General features: G+C 34.4%; 3 protein-coding genes and 1 long non-coding RNA gene across 5 annotated transcripts; 2 read left to right on the forward strand and 2 right to left on the reverse strand.

The window, feature by feature from the left end:
* The first annotated feature begins 452 nt into the window (after positions 1-452).
* LOC147540114 (protein YABBY 4-like) lies at positions 453-4,616 on the forward strand. The gene is made up of 7 exons (XM_086642169.1): positions 453-1,948; positions 2,221-2,394; positions 2,741-2,858; positions 3,575-3,623; positions 3,735-3,810; positions 3,958-4,035; positions 4,303-4,616. The coding sequence occupies exons 1-7, from the start codon at positions 1,844-1,846 to the stop codon at positions 4,372-4,374; spliced, it is 672 nt and encodes a 223-aa protein (XP_086498295.1). The 5' UTR covers positions 453-1,843; the 3' UTR covers positions 4,375-4,616.
* Positions 4,617-9,430: 4,814 nt separating this feature from the next.
* Positions 9,431-14,203, reverse strand: LOC147540115 (DUF641 family protein (DUF641)). Of its 2 annotated transcripts, none has more exons than XM_086643764.1 (3): positions 12,540-14,203; positions 11,972-12,027; positions 9,431-9,677 (listed from the first exon to the last, which is right to left on the reverse strand). In XM_086643764.1, exon 1 carries the CDS (start codon positions 14,201-14,203, stop codon positions 12,788-12,790), a length of 1,416 nt encoding a protein of 471 aa, XP_086499890.1. In that variant the 3' UTR covers positions 9,431-9,677; positions 11,972-12,027; positions 12,540-12,787. The 2 variants fall into 2 exon arrangements, with proteins under 2 accessions (XP_086499890.1, XP_086499891.1); XM_086643765.1 differs by having other exon boundaries at positions 9,431-9,990.
* On the forward strand, positions 10,345-15,275 carry LOC147540116 (uncharacterized). The gene is made up of 2 exons (XR_015226082.1): positions 10,345-14,407; positions 14,991-15,275. It is a non-coding gene; the product is annotated as an uncharacterized LOC147540116 (long non-coding RNA).
* Positions 15,276-22,069: 6,794 nt separating this feature from the next.
* On the reverse strand, positions 22,070-25,816 carry LOC147540117 (monocopper oxidase-like protein SKU5). Its single transcript, XM_086640017.1, has 9 exons — positions 25,383-25,816; positions 24,722-24,831; positions 24,361-24,631; positions 24,128-24,266; positions 23,526-23,892; positions 23,036-23,401; positions 22,868-22,946; positions 22,556-22,755; positions 22,070-22,453 (listed from the first exon to the last, which is right to left on the reverse strand). Exons 1-9 carry the CDS (start codon positions 25,521-25,523, stop codon positions 22,345-22,347), a joined length of 1,782 nt encoding a protein of 593 aa, XP_086496143.1. The 5' UTR covers positions 25,524-25,816; the 3' UTR covers positions 22,070-22,344.
* Between the last annotated feature and the right edge of the window lie 395 nt (positions 25,817-26,211).

Raw genomic sequence — 26,211 nt, forward strand, 5'->3', positions numbered from 1 at the left:
AAGTATAGGGATATGCCTCACCTCTAATGTCTGATTAACAATACCTTTTTCAAAGCTATGCCCCTAGTGTTTTTGTTAATTAATTTCTACATGAGTTGTTTTTTTGGAAAGGCCATATATGTATAACCAAAAAGGAGACGACACCCACATACAAAAAACAGAGCTATAACAACGTTATTACATACTGATGACGACGCCCCAATTGAAAATAAAATCTACAATTATGTAGTTCGTTTTCAAGGTTGATTGAGCTTCAATTGTAGATCATAGTTTGATATGAAAACTTAGATTAGACACACTCAGATTCTTAATCTATTCATCCCCGATGACTCGTTAGTTCTTCTGTAGCCAAATAAATTTGATGATTGTTGATGGAATAACACAATTGTAAAGAAGGCAAGCTTTGTTTTTGGAGTTTGCTATTTCCAATCTAGAGGAAGGTTGATGGAAAAGAGGGCATCTATTCGTAAGAGAGATGCCCCTTGCAAATTATTAGGCAAATTTTAGTAGATAATGGACCATAGCATGACTTGAAACCTTAGTAGCCAGTAAGAACCTAAATAAGAAAGTGTATTAGATCTAAGACAACCCTTGCAATGGCAGAAAACATGGTAGCCTGACTGATCGACATTTCAACCCAGATGACCGCTCTCACAGCCCAAGTAGAAAAGAATACCCAACAGTTACCTTTAATCTTAGTGCAATTTTATTTCTACATGAGTTTAAATGCATGAAAAATGATAAGAATTTCATTCTTCATCGTCTTTGATTTATGTATCTCTGATTCATCTTCTTCACTATTACCAGCGTCACCAACCACCACCAGTCCACTCACCATCTTCTTCCACCGTCACCCACCATCTCGTCTTAATGTATCTCTTTTTCTAGGAGATTATCTCAAAATGACCAAATAGGAAAGACAAGTTTAAATCTACTTTTCAATCTTGACACTTGGGATTTGTAGTACTTGTTGCATTGGAGATGCTTTTAGTGTCTTAAGTGAAAACTCTAAAGTAGTCTATCTGCTTACATGATATGATTATCTTGGTAGAAAATATAAGTTCCATTTTGAAGATTATGGAAAGTGTTTTTATTGGTTTGACGAGATGAACAGTTAAAGACATCTCAAGAAGACACCCTATGGTTAGATTATCTTATTTAGATTTATATATTAACATCGGCCACATCATATTAAATATCCAAATAGAATTTGAATGGGAGAGAGTTCAAGAATCCTATGTGTCACCTATAATTCCTTGAGATTAAGTGTTCCATGGGAGATGATCTAAGTTGACTTAAATATCTAAGAATAAGCTTTAAATCCAGTGGGTAAAATGAATCATCATCATCAAACTGGTAATAGGGGATTTAAGTGGTCTGAAAAGGTAGATGATATAATCAGAGTAGTACTACTACTACTACCAAAAGAGTGTGCCAGATGTTAATAGAGAAGACCTAGAGTTAGATAGCTAAGAAACTGCTGGTAGCACAAGATATAGACTCCAAGAAGCAAAGAAAAGCAAGAGGACAAGACTCTTTTTTGGGTTCTTAATATCAACTAGACAACAACACTAAGATAGTAGGAAGTATATACTAGATAGAGTGGTAGATCTCTTTCTCTCTCTCTCTAAACTCTATAAGATATCTTTTCTTTCTCTTTGCTCATCTTTCACAACTACCCCATCATCATCATCATTCAGGCATAAAAAGAGAGAGAGAGAGAGAGAGCAAGCAGATCCAAGGTGGTTAATCTATCTGTCATTCTATCAATCAATCAATCAATCATATCAAAATAGAAGGTTTGTGGGGGAAGAAAGAAAGAAAAGAAAAGAATCAATCAAACATGTCATCATCATCCTCTAATTCTTCTGCCTTTTCACTGGACCACCTCTCTCCTTCCGAGCAACTCTGTTACGTCCATTGCAACCTTTGTGACACCGTCCTCGCGGTAACCCTAACTAAACTCCCCCCCCCATATTCCTCCATCCACATCTTCTCTCTCTCTCTCTCTCTCTCTATATATATATATATATATATATATATATATATCTCACACTCTTCTTCTTCTTCTTCTTCTTCTTCACCTTGTGTAGAAGAAGAAGAAGAGTTTAAAAAGCAAGCTAGCAAGCTAGGGTTTTTTTTAAAAAAAAATAAATATTATGAAGAGATTGAAGTATATGACATGTGAATTTAGGGTTTGTGATTTTATGGGGAGTGCAGGTAAGTGTTCCTTGCAGCAGTTTGTTCAAGACGGTAACGGTTAGATGTGGACATTGCACAAACCTTCTGTCTGTGAACATGCGTGGGTTGCTTCTACCTGCAACTAATCAGCTTCATTTTGGTCATTCAATATTCTCTCCTCCTCCTCCTCCAACTTCTACTCACAATCTTATGGTATGTATGTGTCTCTTTTTAACAAATTAATTAAAATCTCCTCTATTTATCTACTGTGTTTTTCGGCCGAAACCCGGGTTTGATTCTTACTGTGATTTGCTGTTTAGTGGATTAGAATTATCAAACGACAATCTACATAAGACTTCTGGCTAGAGTTTGTCTGGTTTTTCTTGTTCTCTACCATTTTTCGAACAAAAAACCCTTTTGTTAGATGTTGATTTCTATCTTGGTATAATGATGATGAAACCCCTCTCTAGCTAGCTCATTAACAAACAATGATAAGAAAGGAATTGGGACTACTTTTGATTATCTAACCTTTAATGGTTAATTTTATGTGTTCTTTTAGGAGGGTCAGATCCCATGCCAACCACCCAACTTGTTGATTGATCAGCCTAATCTGAATGACTCTTTGATGTCGGTTCGAGGAGCCCATGAAATCCCTAGGCCTCCAGTTGTTAACAGACGTGAGAATATCTTCTTCCTTCTTTTCTCATCTTCTCTTTAGGCCTTCATTTCATAGATTTTGATTCATTTTTTCTTAAATTATTTTTATTGATGTTTCATTTAGAACAAATTCAAGAAATTCATAGTACATTAATTTGCACTCTAACTAGCCTTCTTAGTTAAAAAAATATAATTGCATTTAGTCCAGCAAGAAATATAAGGAAAAAAATAGTACTTGAAAGGTTAGCTTGGAAAGAGGAAGAGAAACCCTAATTACACTAACAAGATAACATAGTAGGTAATAGGAAACCCTAATATATTCTGTTATAATGACAAACAACTTCTTTTGTACAAAATGTTTGATTTAGAAATTTCAATCTTTTCCAAAACCATGACTATTTTAATTGATTGATAGAATAAAAATATTTGTTTTCTAACTACCATTTAATTGTTTTGTCCTAGCTAGTAGTACTAGTACATATCAAAATGAATCATATCTAGTGACTTTACTGACCCACAATCTGCAACTTGTTCCATTGATTAAACATCTTCTCATAAGTCATTTCTATAGAGATCTAGAAAAGATCTAAAATGGGTTTTTGTCTTCAATGAAGTAGGTCATATTTTTCTCTACCCTTTGTGGGAGGGTCTTTTCTTCTCCAATCCAATGAACAAAATTAGGGTTTCTTCTCAAGTACATTGAACAAAATAAGTTTTTAATGGTTTTTTTGTTTAGCTCCGGAAAAGAGACAGAGAGTTCCCTCTGCTTACAATCGTTTCATCAAGTAAGTAATAATGATACCACTATCTCTCTTGTTTTTATTATGTTGGAGGAAGAAAGATTGATCATTGATTGATGGATGATGATATTGACATATATAATTCTATTTTTGCAGGGACGAAATCCAACGCATCAAAGCTGGAAATCCAGATATTACCCATAGAGAAGCTTTCAGTGCTGCTGCAAAAAATGTAAGATCCAACAACATTCCTTCCTTATACTATCCTTTAGGGTTTCTTTTTTTATTTTCTTCTTTCCACAAAAATTAGGGTTTCTTTCTTTTAGCTTTTTTTTTCTATCTTATTTTATGGGTCTCTTTTGTTTTTCTTCTTCTTCAGTGGGCTCACTTCCCACACATTCACTTTGGTCTTATGCCTGACCAAACTGCAGCCAAGAAATCTAACATACGCCAACAGGTAATCTCTCTCTCTCTCTCTCTCTCTCTCTCTTTCTGAGTAATGCTACAGAACAAGAAAAGCTAGACAGACTCTGGACATAAATTCAATGTGATTTACTGTTTAGTGGATCAGAATAATCGAAAGCACAACTCTCGACAATCTAAATAAGATTTCCGCCTAAAGTTTGCCGGGTTTTTCCTGTTCCCTAGCATTGTTACTCCACGTTTCACTCATTTTGTGGGTGTTCTCGATTAGTAATTAAACCACTTGTAATTTTTGTGTCAGGAAGGAGAAGATATGCTCATGAAAGATGGTGGTTACTTCACTCCAGCTAATGTGGGTGTGTCCCCATACTAATGAAGATATGATATTATGACTACCTAGCTAGGGTTTCTATTGTCTCGTTTCCTTCTGTTATCAGTGTTTGTTTATCTTCACTTTAGGGAGAAAACTTAACAAACTTTGGCTTCTGAGTTTCTAGTTTTTAAGAGGTGGGTGGGGTAAGATGTTTCTCATGTCAGGAATGTATGTCAAGAAACTTAAACATCTTTTATAAACCCATCAGTGAATGGAGTACTACTTGTTGTATTCTGGACCAACTCACATTTAACTCTTGCTTGGCAGATCTTGTGCTTTCATTTACTGTCTCTGGTAATCTCCCTCTCTTAGCTGAATCTATCAGCTGGTTTCTTCTTACTTCGCGTTTTCTTTGGCTCGGGTTACTGTTATTTGAGATTGGGACGTCGTTAAAAGACATTTCAATATTTTTTAACCTTTAACTATCTGTGCAAACCTTACATTGAAGCTTAAAAAATTGATGTATCGTTTTTGACAAAAACAAAAACAAAATTGGCCGACCTTTTAGCTCGGGCAAGCTTAAGGAGTGATTTATGCCTAGAGGGGCAAGTTGAAGAGCAGTGGAGCAAGCATACGTCCAAGGATCGAAACATGTTGGGACGTGCAGAGCAAGAGCCCGAATGACATGCATGCAACTTTTGGAGGTGTACAAATGATGGGAATGAAGCTAAGATGACATGATTTATAAAAGCACGCCTCAGTGCCCAATGTCCGGATGATAGCCATATTCGCAAGAGGTGTGAAACTTAAAACCGAAAGACAAAATCTAACAAGTTTCGTTGGCGTGCTTGAACTTACTGGTTGATACCTAGTGTGACGGGTGAGAGTCAATGACTCAAGGAAGCTCGGTGTAGGACAACATGGGCCTAGCTCGTACGTTCAGACTTAGTTGAGTCAGGTTAGGTGTATGAGGAGACCAAAATGCATGACTTGAATGTCCCAAGTTGAAACGGTGTTGGAGAAGTTTACCTTGGAACAACTAAGGGAGTTCATAATGCAGCATTGTCTTTACGATTTCCATTTTTGTAACTTTATCCCCACGCAGATTGGGAGAATTTCTTGTTGGACCTACTAGTCCATGACAATAGAAAGTTTTGGCCATCTTTGTTCTCATCCTCCTTTCCAAGTTCTTTCACTTTGAAGCCCTGTGCCAAAAATAGATGCATAGGAGACATCCGGGCAATTCACGTACGAGATTGAAATCCAGGCCGCGTTGGTCAAACCTAGCCCAATGAGAAAAGAGTATGTCTTTGTGATGAATCACAAACGCCTTCGAGGACAATGTGTGCCGCTATAAGAGAAAGAAAACAATACCTATAACAAAGCACCGCGTCTTCATCCTAAGATACATAATATTTATATGTACATCTTTTAATTTTTCTATCTTTTAATCCCGAAGATTTTAGACTCTCTTTAGTTTTATTAACCATATTATCTTTTCCTCTAGTCTAAAGTAACTGATGCTCTACACTAAGTGACTTTTTTATCCGTAGAACGTAATGCTCTGATGCTACTGTAATGTCGTGTGCCCAAAATAAGTGCAAGGGACTTCCCGCAATTCACAGACGAGACTGAAATCCGACTTAATCTGCTTTGCAATCCAGTTTGTTGAAATCATCAAATAAACATTCACATTCAAAAGTCAAAACAAAAGATGAAGCTAAACCAACAAGCTCCAAACCGAAAGCCGAACCACAACAATTGTTAAGAGACCAACATAAGTCCATAATGGTTATATACAAGCGCACATGATGTGTGTGTATATATATATATCATGAGGCTAGGATGTGTAAATATGTATCATGAAGCTAGTGCTTCCTAGTAGGAGGGTGACTTACTTCCTTAAGGATTACATATTCTTTCGAGAGATACAGGTTATAATTAGTACTGGTATGAGACAATACTAGCCCAAATACAATTGAGTTTTCTGGGTAAATCTCTTTTAGTTTAGAGTCAACCGCGAGTGGATTTTTGAGTTTAAGGTCCAAAAATAGGGGGGGTAATTAGTCATATATCCACTCCTAAATCAATAAATAAAATAAAACCAAAATAAATTGAAAATGTAAAATAAGTCCAAAAATTCACTATTTGGTGGGCCCCATGCATCAATCCTTTAATTTTCTCTCAATTTTGCCCTTCCATAAATATTTTTTAACCATTGGTAAACCAAAGGTTTATAATGGTTGAGTTAATACAATTATTCTTTCCATAAATTTTATGAAAGAATACTTATTGTGGATATTTAATGTTAATCTTTATTACCAAAACTTATATTTTTCTAAAGTAACCTACCAAATCAATGTATTTTACCTAAAACTAGTTTCTCTCCCCCAAACACGAGTTTCTCTTTCTGTAACTATATGTTCTTTGAATTCAAGAAAATATATTATTTCCAAAACTGATATTTGTCTAAATTAACCTACCAATTCAATGAATATTTACCTAAAACGAGATGCTCTCTCCCAAAAACGATTTTATCTTTCTGTAACTTTATGTTCTTTGAACTTCAAGAAAGTATGAATTTGTGATTTGTTTTTTATCTCTACCTCGATCCAATTAAACATCTACAAATTCTTTTGTGAGGTTAAAAAGCAAACTATTTTGCTAGCATCTTACTGATTCTACTAGCATATTTTACATTCTACTAGCATCTGATGAATGCATTGGACAAAGTAGTTTAAAAAGCAAATACTATTTAGCTAGCATCTTATTGATTCTAATAGCAATTTTTACATTCTATTAGCATGGGTTGAATAAATTTGAATACAGTAGTTTAAAAAGCAAGAATATTTTGTTAGCTCTTATGAATTTGTTACAATAGGTTAACAAATACTTTTAGTAATTTTATGAAAAAATATTTATGGTGGATATTTAATGTTAATCTTTATTTCCAAAACTTATATTTTTCTAAAGTAACCTACCAAATCAATGGATATTTACCTAAAACTAGTTCTCTCTCTCCCAAACACGAGTTTCTCTTTCTGTAACTATATGTTCTTTGAATTCAAGAAAATATATTATTTCCAAAACTGATATTTGTCTAAATTAACCTACCAATTCAACCAATATTTACCTAAAACGAGATGCTCTCTCCCAAAAATGATTTTCTCTCTTTGTAACTCTATGTTCTTTGAACTTCAAGAAAGTATGAATTTGTGATTTGCTTTTTATCTCTACCTCGATCCAATTAAACATCTACAAATTCTTTTGTGAGGTTAAAAAGCAAACTATTTTGCTAGCATCTGATGAATGAATTTGATGAAGTAGTATAAAAAGCAAATACTATTTAGCTAGCATCTTATTGATTCTAATAGCAACTTTTACATTCTATTAGCATCGGTTCAATAAATTTGAATACAGTAGTTTAAAAAGCAAGAATATTTTGCTAGCATCTTATGAATTTGTTACAATAGGTCAACAAATACTTTTTAGTAATTAAAATATATTATGTGAAATTGTTTTTGTTACATTTTCAGTATTTTACTAGCATTTTCTTGATTCTGTTACCATCTGATATGAATTTGTTACAATAGGTTAATTCTAATAAAATTTTATGCTGGTAGAATCTTATCGAGTCTAACAACATTTTTAACATTTTATTTTAACGTTTGTTTTTTCTTACTCTTCACTACTGTAGATGATGAATGAAACCATCAATCGATTCTCTCTCTCTCTCCCACTCGATGCTTTCACCTTTTTCACTCGGTTTAATTTGGGCGTCGATGATGAATGAAATCAAAACCTAGTTCATATATTAGAAAGTGACGATGCTCTCTCTCTCTCTTCGGTTTGCTTTTGCCCAATTCTAATAGAAATATAAAAGAAAGTATTCTGCTAAACGGTAAAGGCAACTATTTTTTTGGAAGGAAAGTTTATTTTTGAGGAAATCATTTAATGAATCCCTAAATATTATGTTATATATTATTTTAGGTTATTTTTTTTAACTTAGGATAGGTTAGGCAGTAAAAGAGAATGAGAGGATAGACATGTAATTTACTTTGAGTGGATTTATTTTCTATTTCAGATTATCTTTGGTCTCTAGACTCATTGATCATGCGATTTTGGACTTAAAACACATCCCCCGTGAGTCACCCGTTCCATTGATATGGACACATCTGAGATCACCAAATGCTCGGGAGTTTCTCTATTCAATCCTTTTCCTTCTTCTTGTTGCTGGATATCTCGTTCGTACACATCTTCTCTTTGTTTCCCATATATATCTAGGAGTTTGACTGCAAATGCGGGATCAACCGAGCATCTTGGCTCGCCAAAGGTTGATTGTGGTGCTATGTCGCTCTTGTATTCCTTATTTAACTTCAGAAGTTATGCTCTCATTTACAGAAAATCCATTTAACATACACACATGTGCATATCTTGGACTTACAAAAGAGACCATCATATTTCAGTCTCGGACGTAAATGGTCCGGACGTCTCCTGACTCGTGTGCAACTTTTTGGAGCCAAGGAATTTGAGAGGTACCAACATTTCCACTGTGCCAGTAACAAGGTGACAACAATTCCAAAATTTGCCCTAGATGGGAACCTTATTAGTGGGGTTTAATATGGTGCACATTTTATACAAAATTGGTATACTATCTAATGAAATTTTGTAACTTTTCTGCCTTATGGTTTAAAACTCTTGCCTTTTCATTGCTCAAATAAACATTTTCATTCATGAGAACCGCGCGTAAATTTGTTTAAGAACCTAGGAAAGAAGCATAATAAGTGCTTTTGAAACCGAAGCGAAGCATGCTTTAGGTACTTAGGCGGGGCTTTCAAGCTCAAGAGATAGATAAGAGTAAAACCTAGATGGGTCTTTCGGGGAATGTATTATCTTTCCATTGTTTTAGAACTTCTGAAACTAAACAAGCATTAAATAGTCCAAAGCTAGCCAAGGCTTCCAAGTCAAATGCGTAGTGCTTATATACCAACAAAGGGGTGGTTATATCTAAATGGGGGCCCTAAAAGTCCCAAGTATTTTTCTGTGAACTTTTTTTGTTGAAAGTATTTTCCTGTGAACCTTAATGGTGTGTTTGAATTTCATTGGGTTGAGAATATTGTGAATAGATATTATATAAACTATGAATTAGTGATCAAACACCTTAATGTACATAATTCTAATTTCAAATTCCACTTTACCAAACAACCCCCTAGTCTGTCGCCTGCCTTTTTGATGATGTTCTTGTAGAGAATTCTATGTCAGTGTCTCTGTCTCCTCCTTGAGCACCACATTTCGACTAACTCTGGTTCTGTAGTTAGTTGCCGTCTCCACGTTCCGCTTCGTCGCTCTAATAGGTCCCCTCCCTGCTACAATGAAGTTCTTGTGAATGTTACAAGATCATGGAAGAATCAAGAACACAAGTATTATTAGTAAAGCGTTCTATGTCAGAGGTTTGAGGAGAAGACAGAAATCAGTTCAGACTCCTCTGCTATGGTGATTTTAGCTACTTAGCCTAATAACTTCTTGAGACTTCCATGAATTAGATGATGCATATCTTACGCATCACCACGCTCCTTCTGTGGAAGCTCTAGGCTCTGGTATAGCCATTGAATAGTTTCAGATAGTCAGACCAATTACAAACGTCTACCAAAGGAATCAACAAATACGGTGTTTCTTCTGCAAACAAAAAGAAAGAAGATTTCAAAAAAATGCGGAGCCGTGTGGTCTCGCTGCTATCAAAATGATAGCACTAATTCTATGCTCTCAAGGCTGCAGCACAAGCATGTCTATCCAACTCAATATTACGTGATAGTCCTAATTGGAGTTTATGGACACCAATATATTCTAAATAAAAGACAGAAACATTAGATAGAAATGGTAAATTCAAGCTAGAGCATACGATCTCAACAAAAAAAAAAAGCTAGAGCGTACGTATACATATATCTTTAGGGTTAATTCCATTTGAAGATGACAAACTCACCAATATGGCCCCCTAAATGATCAGCTTCCACTATGACCCTTTTTCTTTTTCCATTTTTACGTTCTCTATTCTGTCAGACATTACTGACATGTCATTTCTTCCCAAAATTGTCTCGCACCAAATTTTCTTCGCCAACCAAATTTTTTTAGAGTTCCAAGACTCATTATTACTTGTCAAAATCAAATCAAGATGAAATTTGATTCATTTAAGGTTTATAGTGAGTTACCAACACATTATTTTCTATCATGTTATGCGTTTAGCTAAAATCAATTTGTTTGCTCGATCATTCATCTTATTGATTTCAAATAGAAAGGTAAGAAATAGATGGCAAAAATTCTTGGTTGATTTGATTTGACAAATGATAATGAGCCTTGAGACTCCAAAGAAATTTGGCTGACAAGGAAGATTTATTGAGGGCAATTCTGGTAAGAAAATGACATGTCACTAACGCCTGACGGAATAGAAGGCGGAAAAAAGAAAAAGGCGGCCAAACTGAAAACTGGTCATCTTTAGGGGGCCATTTTGGTGAGTAGTCATCTTTGGGGGGCCAAAGTGGAGGTAAACAGAAAAAATGTCCCTTCATAACTTTCGGTCTAATTCCTACTTGTCCCCCTAGTTGATGACGAATAACCCTTTGGGACCCTATTTCTATAAAAACAAGTTCAACCCCCTTTCCTAATCGTTCCAGCCATGAACCTTTAGGTATCTTTTCAACTTCCCAAAATTGCCCTTGTATTTAATTACTTTCATCTCTTTTCTCCTGATGCTTCTCTCTTCTCATCCACTTTTTTCTCATTCTCTCCTCTCTTTCATCTTCTACGTGTGAGAGTATTTAGGACCTCCATTCAACAACAAATATAAAAAAGGAACAAAAGCGGTGAAGGAGCAAATGGAACACCACTCTGCTAGATCAAGTGATAGGGGTCTTCCCCTTCTCCGGATCTAGCTGAGTGCACTTCCCCTTTACCTCTCCAGGTCCTTTTCCTTTTTTGGGTATTTTGGTTGATGTCCTCGAAGCTCTCACTGAAAGAAGATTTCTAAAAAAATAGAGAAAGAAGAAGAGGATACGAGAGGTGAGGAGAGACTAACAAAAAGAGGAGTGTGAGATAGGAAAGAAAAATATAAGATACCATTGCGATTTCGGAAAGTTATAAATGTATAACGGTACATGGATGGAACTATTAGGAGGGCGGGGACTTGTTTTTGACAAAATAGAGAGACAAAAAGGTTGTTGGTCACAAACTTGGCGGCCAAACATGACTTTGCTCTAAGATTTTTATCCATTTATAAGTTTTAGTAAATCTTGGTCCTACATCATCTAGAAATTTAAATCCTATGGTTAGATTTATTCTCTTCAACTAAGTTTTCTTCCCACAAACCATTCCTCGGATTTCTTTCCTATGACCTTTTGCGTTCCCTAAAAAGGACTCCACCTTCCAACAACCACTAAAACCATGTAGGATTTCCATATATCACACTAATTTAGGAGATCTTCTAGTGAACAAGAAATATCATAAGTAACCATAGTTATCTATATATATATGTATATATATATATCCTTATCGATGGTTCATATGTGCTTCCTACTCAGTTTAGACAAGAGATAACAATTATAAACTAATAAACAGAGATAAGTCAACAAATAAAATTCAATGATCAGTTTGATTATAAAAGTACCTGTTATTGATTGGGTCTTCAAGCCGGTGATAGGATGATTAACCTGATCAATATTCCTAGAAAGGAAAAATGAAATAGTATCAGTCCATTGAGGTATGTTCCATTCTCAGAGTAGCTAGAGTCACACATGGAAGCAGGCAAGGACTTATATAAACTATGGACAATGTTAACTATATAAATCAAGATTTCTCGTGATTGGAAAACTGGTATATTATTCGCTACACAGTATGACAACCGTTGCCTCGCAGGGCGACATTCCAATTCTTTTTTACTTCATCATGCAAATACTTCAATGTTATAGACTAGTTACGGCCTGCGGGCATACTAATCGAAACATTAAGTAATAAATCCAAAATAAGTCACATTTAGCTCATTTGCATGAAAAGTAACTATTGTAGTTAGAAAAATTGCAATTGTATTCAGTATCAGACAACCCATTACAAAAACCAAAACCAAAATAAAAGAAATATATGGAAGTGGAAAGCAAATATAATAACTATAAGTAAGGATTAATGAGCACAATATAGCCGTAAACAACTTCGGAAAACTTTTAAGATGTATATCTTACAGTCTTTGTAGCACCAAATTGAAGCCATTGAACAGCAAACCTGCCCTGAACTCCACCAGATTCAAACACCAATCTGATTTATCAACCAACGAACTCGGAATACTCTCAGCTTAAACAAGGAATTAATTCTTTTGCCAGCCCTAAATATAATCTTGGACCACCAATATCAGATAATGTCAAATTTGTCATTTAAGTTAATTCTTCTTCTATATAAGCATAGATTTACATCGTCAATTGAAAAGTTATTGTCAATATGCACCAGTTAGGTACACTTTACATTGAATTACTGTATGCCTAAACTTAAAACCGGGAATCACAGTGAAGCCAACCTTCGCCTTGTTTTTACTACATGAAACACTCTTTTTGGTTATATTTTCCATGTAAACCATCGAGAAATCCACCCCTCGCTCGACCTGAAAAATTTCAACAATTGGGTCGAAAGAGAATGCCAATTTATGAAGCATCCAAATAGAACTAGCCATGTCAATAAACGACTCGTAGAAAGTAGCCGAAGATCGCCATGACTTTAGAACAAGCTCATTATGGTCCATGTTTTTGAAAAGAGATGACTCCATTTTAGGATGTATAAGCTGTTGGTACTTCTTTTCACAAAATTTAGCAAAATCGCTGGCTGGGTTTTTCGATAACATCTCAAGTGCATCCCCTGTTCCATGTTCGATGAATTGCTTCATTAAAAGTTTCTTCCTTTGAGCATTAGAATCAGTACCATTAGGTTGAATTTCAATCCCTTCAATACCAAAATCTTCCAAATCGAAATTCCTAAACATTTCTAAACAAACATAAGACAGAAATGCATATCGATTATGCCCAATTTTCGCAAATTCAAAATCAGGGTAAACAGAATTAGCAGCCAAATCTAAATCCCACCCAACTTTCTCCATCAAATCAATTAAAAGTTTACTAAATCTATGAGCTAATCTACAAACATCATGTAAAATAGAATCAAAAAGTCCAAAAGTTAACAAAACCTCTTTTGAAGATGATGAAGAAGTTTTCGATAATGCTTTAGAAACTCTCAAATTTGATTTCTCAATCTTATCCAACTTTTGTTTCATCAATAAAACTTCAGCATCTTTGAGATCGATTTCCATCTGTAATCTATTGACTAACATCCCTAAAGTCCTAAGAATACTCTGATTCTCCTGTACCTGAGCTTCAAATTGAGACCCAAAAGGTAAATTAGGGCTTAATTTAGGGTTAGGGTTTTTACGAAAATCTCTGTAAGAATTTTTCATTTCTGAGAGCTTTTGAAGATGAGAAACAGCGGCTTTATCAGCAACTTTGATATTATCAGCATCAAATGGAGAATGGGCAGTTTGTAATTGAAGGTAAGATGCTTCAAAAGAAGAAACTGTAGCAAATAGAGAAGAAATTAGGGTTTGTTGAAGATGTTTGGGTATGGGTTGAGTTCTTTTCAGCTGAGAAGAAGAATCGGGTTTAATAACAACAACCCTTTGACCAGTTATAACTTCTTCAGCTGAATCAAGAAGTAAAAGTGTATCAGATTCCTCGGCTGCAACTAAATCATCTTCTTCTTCTTCAGCAAAGAATTCTATTGTTTTGGTTTTGAAAGCAAGAGCAAATTTTGAAAACATTTCAGAGATTTGAGGTTGTTTTGTTGACCCATCCATTTCTGAAATCATCCTTTTGTCAAGAAGAAGGGTTTTGGTCTGTTAGTTGTCTACAATTGTTTGTGATTTCTAGAGAGAGGATTTACAGAGAGAGAAAGAAGGAAGGGTTTTTGATTTTTCAGAGAGAGAGAGAGAGAGAGAGTATTTCTATAGAGAGAGAGAGAGAGAAAGAGAGTTGAGGAAGGGTTTGAAATAGTTGGGGTTGTTGTATTGAAAGTAGGGGTGTTCATTTAGTATCCAAACCGACCGATCCAATCCGATCCAAACAGATTTCAACGGTTTGGATACCGATCCAATAGTATTCCGGATTGGTTCGGATGTTAAAATGGCAAAACCGAGTGGTTTGGATCGGTTTATGGATTTTGTTGACGGATAACCGAACAAACCGAACCAAACCATTTATTGTTACTTTTTATATATTATATATATAAATATAAATGATAGGAATGATGAACGGTTGAGATTTAATAGTTAAGTTAGTTCCATGTTTGTTAATATCATAGCTTAATGCATGTGTAACAGAAGTAAATGGCGTGGAGAGTTGTAGTTTAATTCAATAGTTACGTTAGTTCCACGTTTTTAAGTCGAAAGTGCGAAATTTTATATATGGTAAAATATCACAGGTGGTTCGGTTATCCAACCGATCCAAACCGTTCATGCATGGTTCGGATCGGTAACCGAACCAAACCATGAGCGGATTGGTTCGGATTTAGATTTGAAAAAACCGAACCCTTCGGTTTGGACTTTGGATTGGCCGAAAAAGTCGGTTATCCAACCGATGTTCACCCCTAATTGAAAGAGAAGTCATAAGAGGAGTGCAAGAGTTGGAAAGGAATCAAATAAGTTTGATGATTGAAGAGGTTTTCTTCTTTCTTTTGAATCTTCTTTTTGTTTAAGAGGATATAATAAATGTTTAATGATTATATTTTATTGGAAATTTGTTAATTACTTTTAAACATTAACAAAATGTTTTTTAAAATAATTTTATTTTGATTTTGGGGTTTTACTTTTGGGTTTAAAGTTGATGAACTCTTTATGTAGTAGGTCTGATAAACTCTAAATAAAAGATTCCTTTGTTTTCTCCATATTCAAGACTTCACGAAATTCTTCACTACTTTTACATGTTCTACAATTTCCACAGGCTCAAGCATCAAGATTGGGACAATCAATATCTTTAGATTTTGATGATAGTTAATCATTCGATGTAAGGATAAAAATTCTAATCACTTACTATTTATTAGTAAGTGTTGCATTTTTTGTTGTCATTTTTTACTGTGTCACATTTTACCTTCTAAATTGTGATTGTATCACTGAACACCCGTAATTGTCTACGTCTTTTAGTAACATGGTGTGGTTGTCTAAATCATAGTAGTATTCCAAAAGAATGAAAAGAGAAAGAATCAAAGAGATTTGACAAACTACAAGGAAATAACAGGTAGAACTAGTAAGTTGATCATCCTAGTAAGTCACAATAGTGTAACCACCTTCTAGGTTATAACTATTGTTTGCTGGTTCCATCAATATTATTTTTTTGTTCAGGTTCCATCTCAATCCGGCGATTTGTCTCTTTAGCATGTGTTTAGACCGACTTGTGAAGTGGAATTAAACTTTGAGACACATTTTTATTTTCATTGATGTCTCAAAAAAACGTGTCCAATAATTTCTTTGGCAAGAAGCTCTATCCCAAAGAAAGGATCAAAGCACTAGCTCTCACTTGATCAAGTTTTGTGCCCCACATTAGCTTATAATACACCTCAATTTCCCCAATTGATAGAACAAATAAATAAATTTCCAAGACATGCCAAAATTTTAGTTGTGGGTTTACTCGGCTGTTTGATGTGGACTCTCTAAGTACCCGACAAGAAATCAATGATACAAAGAACACTAGAAAGGTGAGACAGTACTTACTCCCAATAAAGAAAGAGAACTAGTTTTGCATTTGTAAATTATATTTGGTTATTTCACAAAGTGGTCATAGAAATGTATGAAGTGTTGGTTTCTTACAATCCCACACCTATCTTTGTGATAAGTTGAAAAAAAAAATTGAAGTACCAATAAGAAATTAAGAAGTGAACTTAAATGCAACAATAGAACAATTGTTTATCACTCAAACCAAAAAAACAAACAAAACTTTATTTTGTTTTGATTAGTAGTATTTTGTTGCAACCAACAAAAATCTATATTGGTTGCAACTAAGAAAAATCTATATAGCTTGGTTGGAGTGGTAAGAGGTATAATCTTCCACCTAGAGGTCAAGGGTTCGAGGCACACGCTTAACAATTCAAAAAAAACAAAAATCTATATAACAAATGACATAGGTTTTGGTGTCATGTCACCAAAATATTTGATAATTTTGTATAACATAAATATAGAAATTTTCGTGCCCTACGGGCACGGGCTATACCCTAGTGATTATAAAAGATCAATTGTTTGAATAGATATGCACGTACGAAGGAGATACAACAATATTGGAACTGCCTCATTTTTTCTTTATTTTCTAGTCTCTTCGCCTCTTCGGGCTAACTTCAACTTGGCACCCAGTTTGTGACTAAATATAGATTTTGACGTCATATTTTTTTAGTGTTATAATTTAATGTACAATTCTACAATTCTGCTAGTCAAACTTAAGAGTCAATAATTATTTTATTTTGTTTTATCTATTAGTTTCCTTCTCTTTCATTTGTCACATAGTCGTCGAAAAAAACTTACTGAGATTGGTGTCGGCCAATACTCAGCAACCTCAACAGAACAAAAAAAAACCAAGTAACCAACAACTCCCTTTTCTTTAGTTTATCTTTGCCTCCTATTTCAACAAGTTTGTTGAAAATCACGAGTAATAGTTTATAGTTGGACTCTCTTTCTTTTACATCATCTCTGCCACCAATTTCAGCAAGTTTGCCAAAAATTATAAAAATCACGAGTAATAGTTGGTTGACTATTGTTGGCAATCAATTTCAACAAATTTGCCGAAAATTATAAAAGTGAAGGAACAAAAGGGGAAAACTTTTTCAAAACAAAGATAAAACAGATTGTTTATTTGATTAACGGCATTATAGTTTTGAGACCAAACTAGAAAGTTAACCAAATATTTTATTTTGTTTTTATTTTTCTTAATTTATTTTTTTTCGGATAAAGATTTTTTTTAATGTTAAATTAATAACTGGACCAAAATTTTCAGTTAGTCACATACCTCAGCCAAATTAGAATTGACCATTTCTTTTTATTTCACAAAAACAAAATATGCTCTTTCCACCACCTAGTACCAGATGTTTCGTGAAAATAAGAAATGGAAGTAGGTAGAGAGTACATGAAAATAGAAGATAAAAGTATGTACCAAATTTCATTTTCTACTCTATTATGTGTCATTATAATTATAAACTAAAAGACCACTAGCAATTTATCTTCATATTTTATTAAAGGATTTTGGTGTTTGGAAAGTTCTTTTAATTTTTTAATACTACAATCTATTATCATTGCTGATTTATAATATCCAGCTTTTAGTTTTAAGGATTTCTGTACAGGTCGAACCAGAGAGGCATCTTCAAGTTGTTAGGGTTTCGAAAATTTATTTGATTTAATTTAATAACTCCTTCGCTTTAATTTTTATCTCATATATAAAAGACAGTTATTTTGAAGGAAAAAGAATTACGGAAGTAAACAGATAAGTATTTTAGAAGAAATATTTGACTTTTTTCTCTAAATATCACAACTTCTTCTCTTCGCGCCGACAATAGTCATCAGCAGATTATTATCGCCGACGATCCTTAAAACAAATCTAGACCACCGCTTCTTCTTCTTCCTCCTCTCCTCTGACTTTGACCACCATCGTCGATCACAACAATCATTCTCTCTAAAACTTTCACCCTCTCTCTTCTCACTATTTTGGCGAAGGAAGTTGAAATTCTCTTGAATCCTAAAATCATTGAAGAGGATTCTCAGCAAAATAGTAAGAGGATAGAGACCGAGAGAGTGAAAGTTTAAGATAGGGATCACTGTTCGACTCTGTTTGGCCAGAAAACCGAGCAAACTAAACCGATTTGGTTTAGTTTGGCTTCCGCTTGGGTTTATAGATACCACCCAAACCAAACTGATTGAATCCTAAGGGTTTTATCATTATAAAATGTTATCTATAGTGGGTAGAGAGTAAGAAATACTAAATTTTAGTACTAAAATCTGAATTATCCTTGTTATATCATGTTAATAATAATTTAATAAAGTTAAAAAGTGTTAAACTAAAAAAAATATTTAAAAAAATAAAAAAAAGTCTAATCTAGAATAAAGAATTTAATCTTTATGCAACGAAATGAATAACATTATTGTAACATTTTCTTAAAATTGTGTTCTGTTAAACTGATCAACCGAACTCAATTGAGACGAAACAAATCGGTCAACCGAATAGTTGGTTCGGCTTCGGTTTGAACTAAAACCGATTGCTGCTCACCTCTAATTTTAGAGATAGGAAAAGATTTAGGAGAGAGAGGGTCGTGGGCATGAAGAAAATAAACCGTGGTGGCAGCTTGAGAAACAGAAAGTTCCATTCAACATTTTGTGTTTCACAAAATTTTTTGTTTTTCAAAACTGGGGCATAGAGAAAAGTAGGACAAAGATAAGATTTCTTTATGCTCTCCCCTTATTGAGAGCCACTCTTCACTTGTTAGTAATCATAAAATATTGGGGTAATCTATCCGACCCCTGGTTGGACCCACTAGAGCCTAGCTCATAGTCATGTGGGTCGAACTGTCCAAGTGGAACAACCGAGTGGGCGCCGACAGAAATCGAAACCATCAAACCGTGTCGTTCCCACTCAAGCCTAATTTCAAATAATAATAATATAGTAGTACTAGATTCCCCCCAACGGTCGACTACTTTGACTTGCATTTACCTTTTGACCCCAACATTTTACTCTCTATTCTTCGTTACGATTTACCCCCTAATAGTTAGACTAATTTGTGCTTTAGCCCTTTGTGTTCACCATTTTTCTTTTTGTCTTTTAATATTTCCTCCGTTAGAGACTTTACTGCAAGGACTATATTTCAACACATATGAATGAAGCTAACAACTGGTAGTTCAGTTGGTAAGTGCATCTACTCTGTAATACGGAGGTCTCAAATTCGATCCCACATAAGTGCAAATCCAGGAATATTGAACTTGGGTATAAATGCAATCAATGACAGATTCTAAAATTGACTTTTGAATTCGAAAAAGATTAGGACTTCATAAATTTAAGGCACATTTTAGATAGAGCCGTTATTTGAAACAAAATGTCCTTACAAAAACGGTAAGAAAGGTAATAAGCAAGCTTCCGAGCCAAATAGCATTTCTCTTTAAAAAGTCTAACCGTTATTAAAAGGTCTTGGAAATTATTTTCACTCGGAAAAATCTTGCAAATTGATATTCTTTATATTACTACCTTCTTTTTAATTATTGTAACTCTTTTTTTTATAAATTCATTACATCAGCACGCTATGAAACACGTCAGATCATGAACAAATTCCTAATGTTGTAAAACAAATAAGCCACCCAAAGACTTGGGTAAAAAATTCTGAACAAGTAATGAAAGAAAACTTGACAACCATCACCAACTACCTATATTTCATTCAACACACCTATAAATTAATGAAATAAATCTAGAGTATTTGACCATGGCCTATACATTTTTTTTATGTATTTTAGAGAAATGCACAATAAATTAGTTACAAGTCTAACAGTTTACTTTCCGATAGATTAATGTGATCTTAAGACTAAACTAATACCCTAAGTTCTCTGATTCAATCATCAAAAGTGACTTTACCCTAATATCAAAATTCTTACCGGAGAACACAGTGAGAATGTGAAAGAGTAAAGGGACATATGAATGGCCGACAGGAAAATATGATAATATATGGGATTGGTGATGCTTTTACAAGGTGATGTTAACACTAACCACAAACCCTTGGGCACACTCCTCAAGGGCATGACAGAAAAACATTATCATCATTCATTTCTTAACATGCTTACTAGTGTTTACTAGCCCTAGCTAATCCGATAATGATGATCAATTGTAGTTCCCATGAGTTTGAATGAATGATGATATTGTTTACTAGGCACCCTCTTCTCTAAGACTTCAACTATAGGCACCCAAATTCATATAGTCATATAAGTCAACAACTGCTTTGCCAGTTGATTGTGTATCAATTCTGAAACTTTAGAGGTTACAAATTTGATTCATGATGGAGGTGGAAACCATTATTTATTGAGTATTGTTAAAATATATAACAAAATTATAATTAGGAATAGACTTTTAAGTTTTTAGGATGGCCTTAAAGGTCTATATTTGACCTTTAATGTGAAAGATGTCTTTGATGATGGCAACTTATTAAATTTATGTGTTTATTCATGATGAATACAAACCACGTACGCAATGACTCTCAGGAGCTATGTCAAAAAAAATGAGAAGCATTCAAAACGTGGTTATAAGTGATAAAGGCGACTCATTCCATTACAATCTCTCGTTGCGTTGGAGGAGGCCCTTTAACACTTACAGGGGCGCCTTTAAAACTTCCTATGTGTTTTTTCGGTAATTGTAAATTTTATATGGCTGCAGTTTATTATTCATACCCCAGCTTATAAACACAACACCAAAAGTAAGTGCTTATTATATACTTCGATTCGATGTTATACAGACAGCTCCTTCTCCAAGTTTGGTGAGAATGACCTTCTATCTCTAAAGCAGAGAGAGAATGTCAATTGCAAAAGAGGCAAAAGAGTTCTCGACCAGAGTGAGAGAGTCTTCGATTTTAGAGGGAGAAGTTTTGTGTATAAAGATTTGTTATATGTTTAACACTTGACTTGAAGCATCTCCAATGCAAGACTCAATAGTGAAATCTTAAGTGCCACCTAAGACTTTAAAGTTTTTCTTTAAGAAAAAAAAACTCTTCAATGAAAAACTCAATTGAGATCTTAAGATGATGTGTTAATTTTAAGATCGATTCAATTACAAATTCTATTTTTAAGATCTCTTTTGAATATCTTAAGTATTTTTAGTCATCATATTTTATTTTAAGACCAGTAAAAAGTCTTTCTCTCTTAGTTGGTTCCTTATTAGATGTATGTATGACATGTGTAACTATTAAAGTTTTTTTGAGTGTCGCATTGGAGAAGGAATTGAATTAGAGAATCTCAACTGAAACTTGACATATAATTCAATTGGAATTCTTTTTCGAGTTTTGCATTGGAGATGCTCTTAGTCTAAGTGGAGATACACAAGTTGCCACTAGGCTAAAATGGGCTTTACAAAAACTTTTTCTTTTTGCTCATTTGACATTTTCAAGAAAAAATTTATGTTTGATTACGAAGAAAGTAACCAAGTTCATTAAAAAATAGTGAAGCTTGAACTTCAAAGATCTAGTCAACCACAAAGATTAGACAGATTGTTATACCAAAATTTAGAACAAATGACAAAGACTTGACACAGAACCAGCTCAGAAGGAAGTTCCTTTATACCAAAACAGTCTGTAATTTTTTGTCTCTCTCTCTCTCTCTGTAAGAAAAACCAAAGAACTTCACATGAAAACCCTAGTAGGACCACAAACAGCTCATAACATCACAGTTTTCATTCACTCACGTACTCACATGGAAACCAACTTGCAGGAAATCTATAATACAAATAATCTTCATGTTCATCTCATGGGTCTCTCTGTTGTCTTCCAGGTTGTATATATACTTTTCACACAAAGAAAGTAAGAAATGGGTACCCAAGAATAGAATAATATCTATGATATTTATTACTTACAACTTCGAAAAAAAAATCTCGTAAGAACTATATAGAATTTGAAGGACATGCTAAGATCGAACAATATCATATGAATTGCAAATAATGTAGTAAATATAAGGCAAAGATTTCAGTATAAGGAGTCAAATGGTATTGAAAAATGGTGATCGAAAATTAATAATCAGAGTACACAAGTTATAAATAGAAAAAGAATGATAGATAAACCCCCTCAAAGACCTAGAATTACAGGAAGTGGAAGGGAAGAGAAGCTAAGAAAAACACATATAAAGAATCACTTAGAAAATTCACTATAATGAAAAGTATACTTGCACAAACTAAAAACACATCGAATGAAGAAATCCATTAACTCGTGAAAACCGACCACCGTGACTTGCATATCTTCTTAGCAGAAAACAGGAATTGCAGCAAAGAAAAGCATCAACAATGTGAAGACTAGCTCTGATTTGATTGATGGAGCTGCATTTTTGGACTTAGCTGGCTCATGCGGTGGTCTGAAATGTAAACACATTAGAAATGCGAATTAGAAGTTGTCGAATTAGTATAAACGGAAAAATAGGCATAATTGGGTGGTATAAGGGGATTTCGATACGTACTGTTTCTTATCTTTCAGGGCACCACAAAAGAGGGCATTGTCTGGAATAGCTTCCTCGGTTTTATTGGTTTGCTCAGGATTGACAACTCTAAGATATACTTCTTGGCCAAGATACCAACTATCAAGATTTTGTGTTCGTAAGTTCCAAAAGCCAACATTGTCGAGGGAGATTAAGATTGCTGTCCATGCTCCGGGGAAAACCTAGAAAAGTGGGAGAGCTTATGAGTAATGAATCGAAAACAAGCATTTTGCTATAACACTTTAGAAGGAAAAATGTTGAAAAGAACATGAAATGCTCATCTCAGATAAGTACCTGTATTGTGCTTCGAGCAACCCCATCCCACTTATTGTAAGTTCCTCTGCTATTCTCCGTCCAATCTCCAAAATCCATACTGCATATTAACATTATGAAAATGAGTATATATATGAAGGTACTAGGTGTGTAATAACATTTTTAGACGTAAATGGAAGAAATAATTACCCAACGACGAAAAATGCATAACCATCCAAGTGATAGCTCTGGACCTTAGTGTCGTTGTTTTGAAGAATGACTTCCATGAAACCCCTAAATGTAGCATTTATGACCGATGAACTCATCCGTGACGCACCAGTAAGTGGTTTGTTAGGAAAATCGAGAGTATATACTCCCTTGAGTTTGAATTGGTCAGCAAGCCTTAACGGTGTATCTGGGTTTACGTAAGAAATACCATTGAGTGTGGTTCGTCGTTTTCCATTAATCATCACCGGTGGTTTGTTCTTCAAAACATAGAGATCGGTAACGTTAATTGACCCATATTTAAAAGATCCTTGTGGGTTAGGTCGAGCACCACTAGCAGACACATTCCACCTAATCAAATAGAAACCCGAGACAATCAAAATCAAGAAACCGAAAGAAAAATAAAATCGGAAGAAGCCAACTGAACTTAACAGAAACAAAAGAAAGGTAGAGAAAAAGCAATCTTTTCGTTCACCTGATAGATCTTGCTTGGTTCATCGAAAATGTCTTGTCGAATTGATCCATTGGTGGATCTGGGAGAGGACCGGATGCCTTGCCTTTGGAATTGGAATAGTGCAAAATACCAACACCCGTAACTTTGTTCCAAATTGTCTCATTTACAAACCTAGAACTAGCTACAATGTAGTAATCCGAACTTGCATTCTGATCCATGGTCACCAAGAAAGAATAAGATTGTCCGACATGAATATCAAGGTTAGTATAATTTTGCTGTACTGTGTATCCTCCCTCTGTTTCTACAAGAAGAAGGTTATGGTTTTGTATACGGAAGTTCAAACTAGTAGAGATTCCAACATTGTGCACACGAAGACGATAAGTCTTGCCTGTCCAAAACCATAATAACAATATTGTCATTGAACGTAACACAACCCAAAGACCAAATAATGGTTAGAACTTAGAAGCAAATCATACAAGACATTGTAGTTTTTTCCTGCAAAACATTACTTGAGACATCGTCTTTAGATCTTCAACCCCACGTTTATCTATTTTAGCAAATAGTAATTACTTGTTCAATCAAATACGGGATGAAATTATACGTATTTTTTCTCAAGAGATTACCTGGCTTGACATCAAAAGTTGCATGGTCGATGCCATCAGGGACAAGACTATCGTTGTATCGGTAGGGTCCCTTTCCATTAATTAAAACACCGTCCGGCATGCCAAGGTCTTTTCCACCATTAAGGGTCTTCCTTAAATCCTACAATATAAAGTACAAAACTTTAGATTCTCTATCCTAAACCAAGCAATTTAAGAGAAAAAGAGAGCAACTAAAATTAAGCAAGAACACGAACCGTATGGTTTCTATTGTACCAGTCACCAATCACAATGGTGATATCACCATCCGGGTTAGCAAACGGAAGAGAAATAACATCACGATTATTTACAATTATTCCACCATATCCACCAGCTGCGCTCTGAAAATTGATCGAAGGAAAGTAAAAAAAGCTTCCAATCTGATCTTTAACCTGGAACTGGTAAGTAAAATTCCAATTTGGAGGAATGGGGCAAGTAGTGCCACGAACACCATCTTCCCAAGAATTACGACGTTGTTGGATACCATTCCTGATCAGACAAACAGCATAAGATCTTCAACATCAACCCACATTAGGAAATAAAAAACTACAAAATGTTGGACTTTAAATTGAATCTTACCAGGTCATGAGAAGATGTTCATCCAATCGGTTCGTAACGTTAATAACCACATTGTTATTCGTAGTAAGATTAAGAACAGGGCCTGGAAATAAATTGTTAATTCCTATAACCTGAAATCCCAAATAATGTATAGGTTAAAATTAAATTCCAAAGTAACTTGAAACTCATTTTTTTTTTCTTAGGGATTAACTTGGAATCACTCTTGAGTTCACTTAAACAAGTAGTAACGAAATACGGGTCGAGTTTGAAGCAAATGAATCAATGGAGAAGCTTATACAAATTACAACTCAACCCTAGTTGGATCCTGGATATCAGAAGTACCCAACACTAAAACTCTTATCAACTACCAAATTAGTATAGATTACTCATTCAAGTAGAACAAGAACACTTAAGCTAAGATCAGAATATAATCAGATTTTCAAAAACAGAACATTTGATTAAAGTAGTAGAAAAACATTAAAAACCCAGATCATAAAACCTAATTCAATGAGAAATACTAGTACATTTCAATTCAATTAGATCAAGACCCACTAAAATCCAGATCTTAAAACCATAAATAAAAAATAAGTACATTTAGTGAATCAAGAAAAGAAAAAAAACAAGAACCCAAAATTAATTAACATGAATAAGCCAATAGATCTAGGGATTAACAAAATCAAACCTGTTGTTTAACACCCAAAGGAGCAATAGTCATATAAGTAACTTCCCAATCTTCATAAACAAAAGGATCTCCAGCAAAACAAACACTCATAAGAAACGAAATGTTGATCAATAAAAGTAGAAATTTTTGAAATGAAGCCATGAATCTGACTGAAAAACAAGTATTAGATTGATTTTAAGACGATTTAATGATGATTTCTGACTTTACATTCTCTGTTTGAAGGTAGAGAGAGAAGATTTTAGAGTGAGAGAGAGAGAGAGAGAGAGAGCTCTGAAAGAGAGAAGTTAATAGACTGGTTTCCCAACAAGTCCACACTATAAACTTATACTTCTCCAATTTAATACCACATTATCCTTAGATTCTTAACCGTTAGATGAGACTAAGAAATCAATCCAACGGTTTATACAAGATAGACTGTGTATAATCCTAAGGAGAACATTTAAGTATTTCATAATCATATTAATAAACCTTAACTCTTAGGGTTATTTCTCGTTTGCCCCCTAGTTTGTGGTCAGTTTCCTGCTTGGCCGCTTGGGGCCTCCTGATTTATACGAAATATTCAGATGACCATTTTTTTGTATCCATTTTCAATCTAATAACTGTTATGTATTTCAAAGTACTCTAAATTATCACGCTTAAGTTTTCTTTTTAATTCGTATATACCAACTTTTATTTCTTTCATCATCTTCATGTTAAATATTTTTCTAAAATTATTTTCCAACTAATGCTTTGGAAATTTGTTCCCATTAAATTGTTCCCTTTCTTCTCAATCTGTCATATTTTCTTCTTTGTTTCTCCCTATTTTCCTCACAAATATCTCATTGTTCTC

Source organism: Eschscholzia californica, unplaced genomic scaffold (genome assembly GCF_041429995.1).
Source record: "Eschscholzia californica isolate CP2 unplaced genomic scaffold, dmEscCali1.0.p SCAF_5, whole genome shotgun sequence".
Taxonomy (NCBI): domain Eukaryota; kingdom Viridiplantae; phylum Streptophyta; class Magnoliopsida; order Ranunculales; family Papaveraceae; genus Eschscholzia; species Eschscholzia californica.

Coding starts and splice junctions, on each gene's coding strand:
- LOC147540114 (XM_086642169.1), top strand. CDS start 1,844: ATGTCATCATCATCCTCTAATTCTTCTGCCTTTTCACTGGACCACCTC. Junction 2,395..2,740: donor CTTCTACTCACAATCTTATG/GTATGTATGTGT, acceptor GTGTTCTTTTAG/GAGGGTCAGATCCCATGCCA. Junction 3,811..3,957: donor TCAGTGCTGCTGCAAAAAAT/GTAAGATCCAAC, acceptor CTTCTTCTTCAG/TGGGCTCACTTCCCACACAT.
- LOC147540115 (XM_086643764.1), bottom strand. CDS start 14,203: ATGATTTCAGAAATGGATGGGTCAACAAAACAACCTCAAATCTCTGAA.
- LOC147540117 (XM_086640017.1), bottom strand. CDS start 25,523: ATGGCTTCATTTCAAAAATTTCTACTTTTATTGATCAACATTTCGTTT. Junction 24,267..24,360: donor GGTACAATAGAAACCATACG/GTTCGTGTTCTT, acceptor TTTATATTGTAG/GATTTAAGGAAGACCCTTAA. Junction 22,947..23,035: donor TATGCATTTTTCGTCGTTGG/GTAATTATTTCT, acceptor GTTAATATGCAG/TATGGATTTTGGAGATTGGA.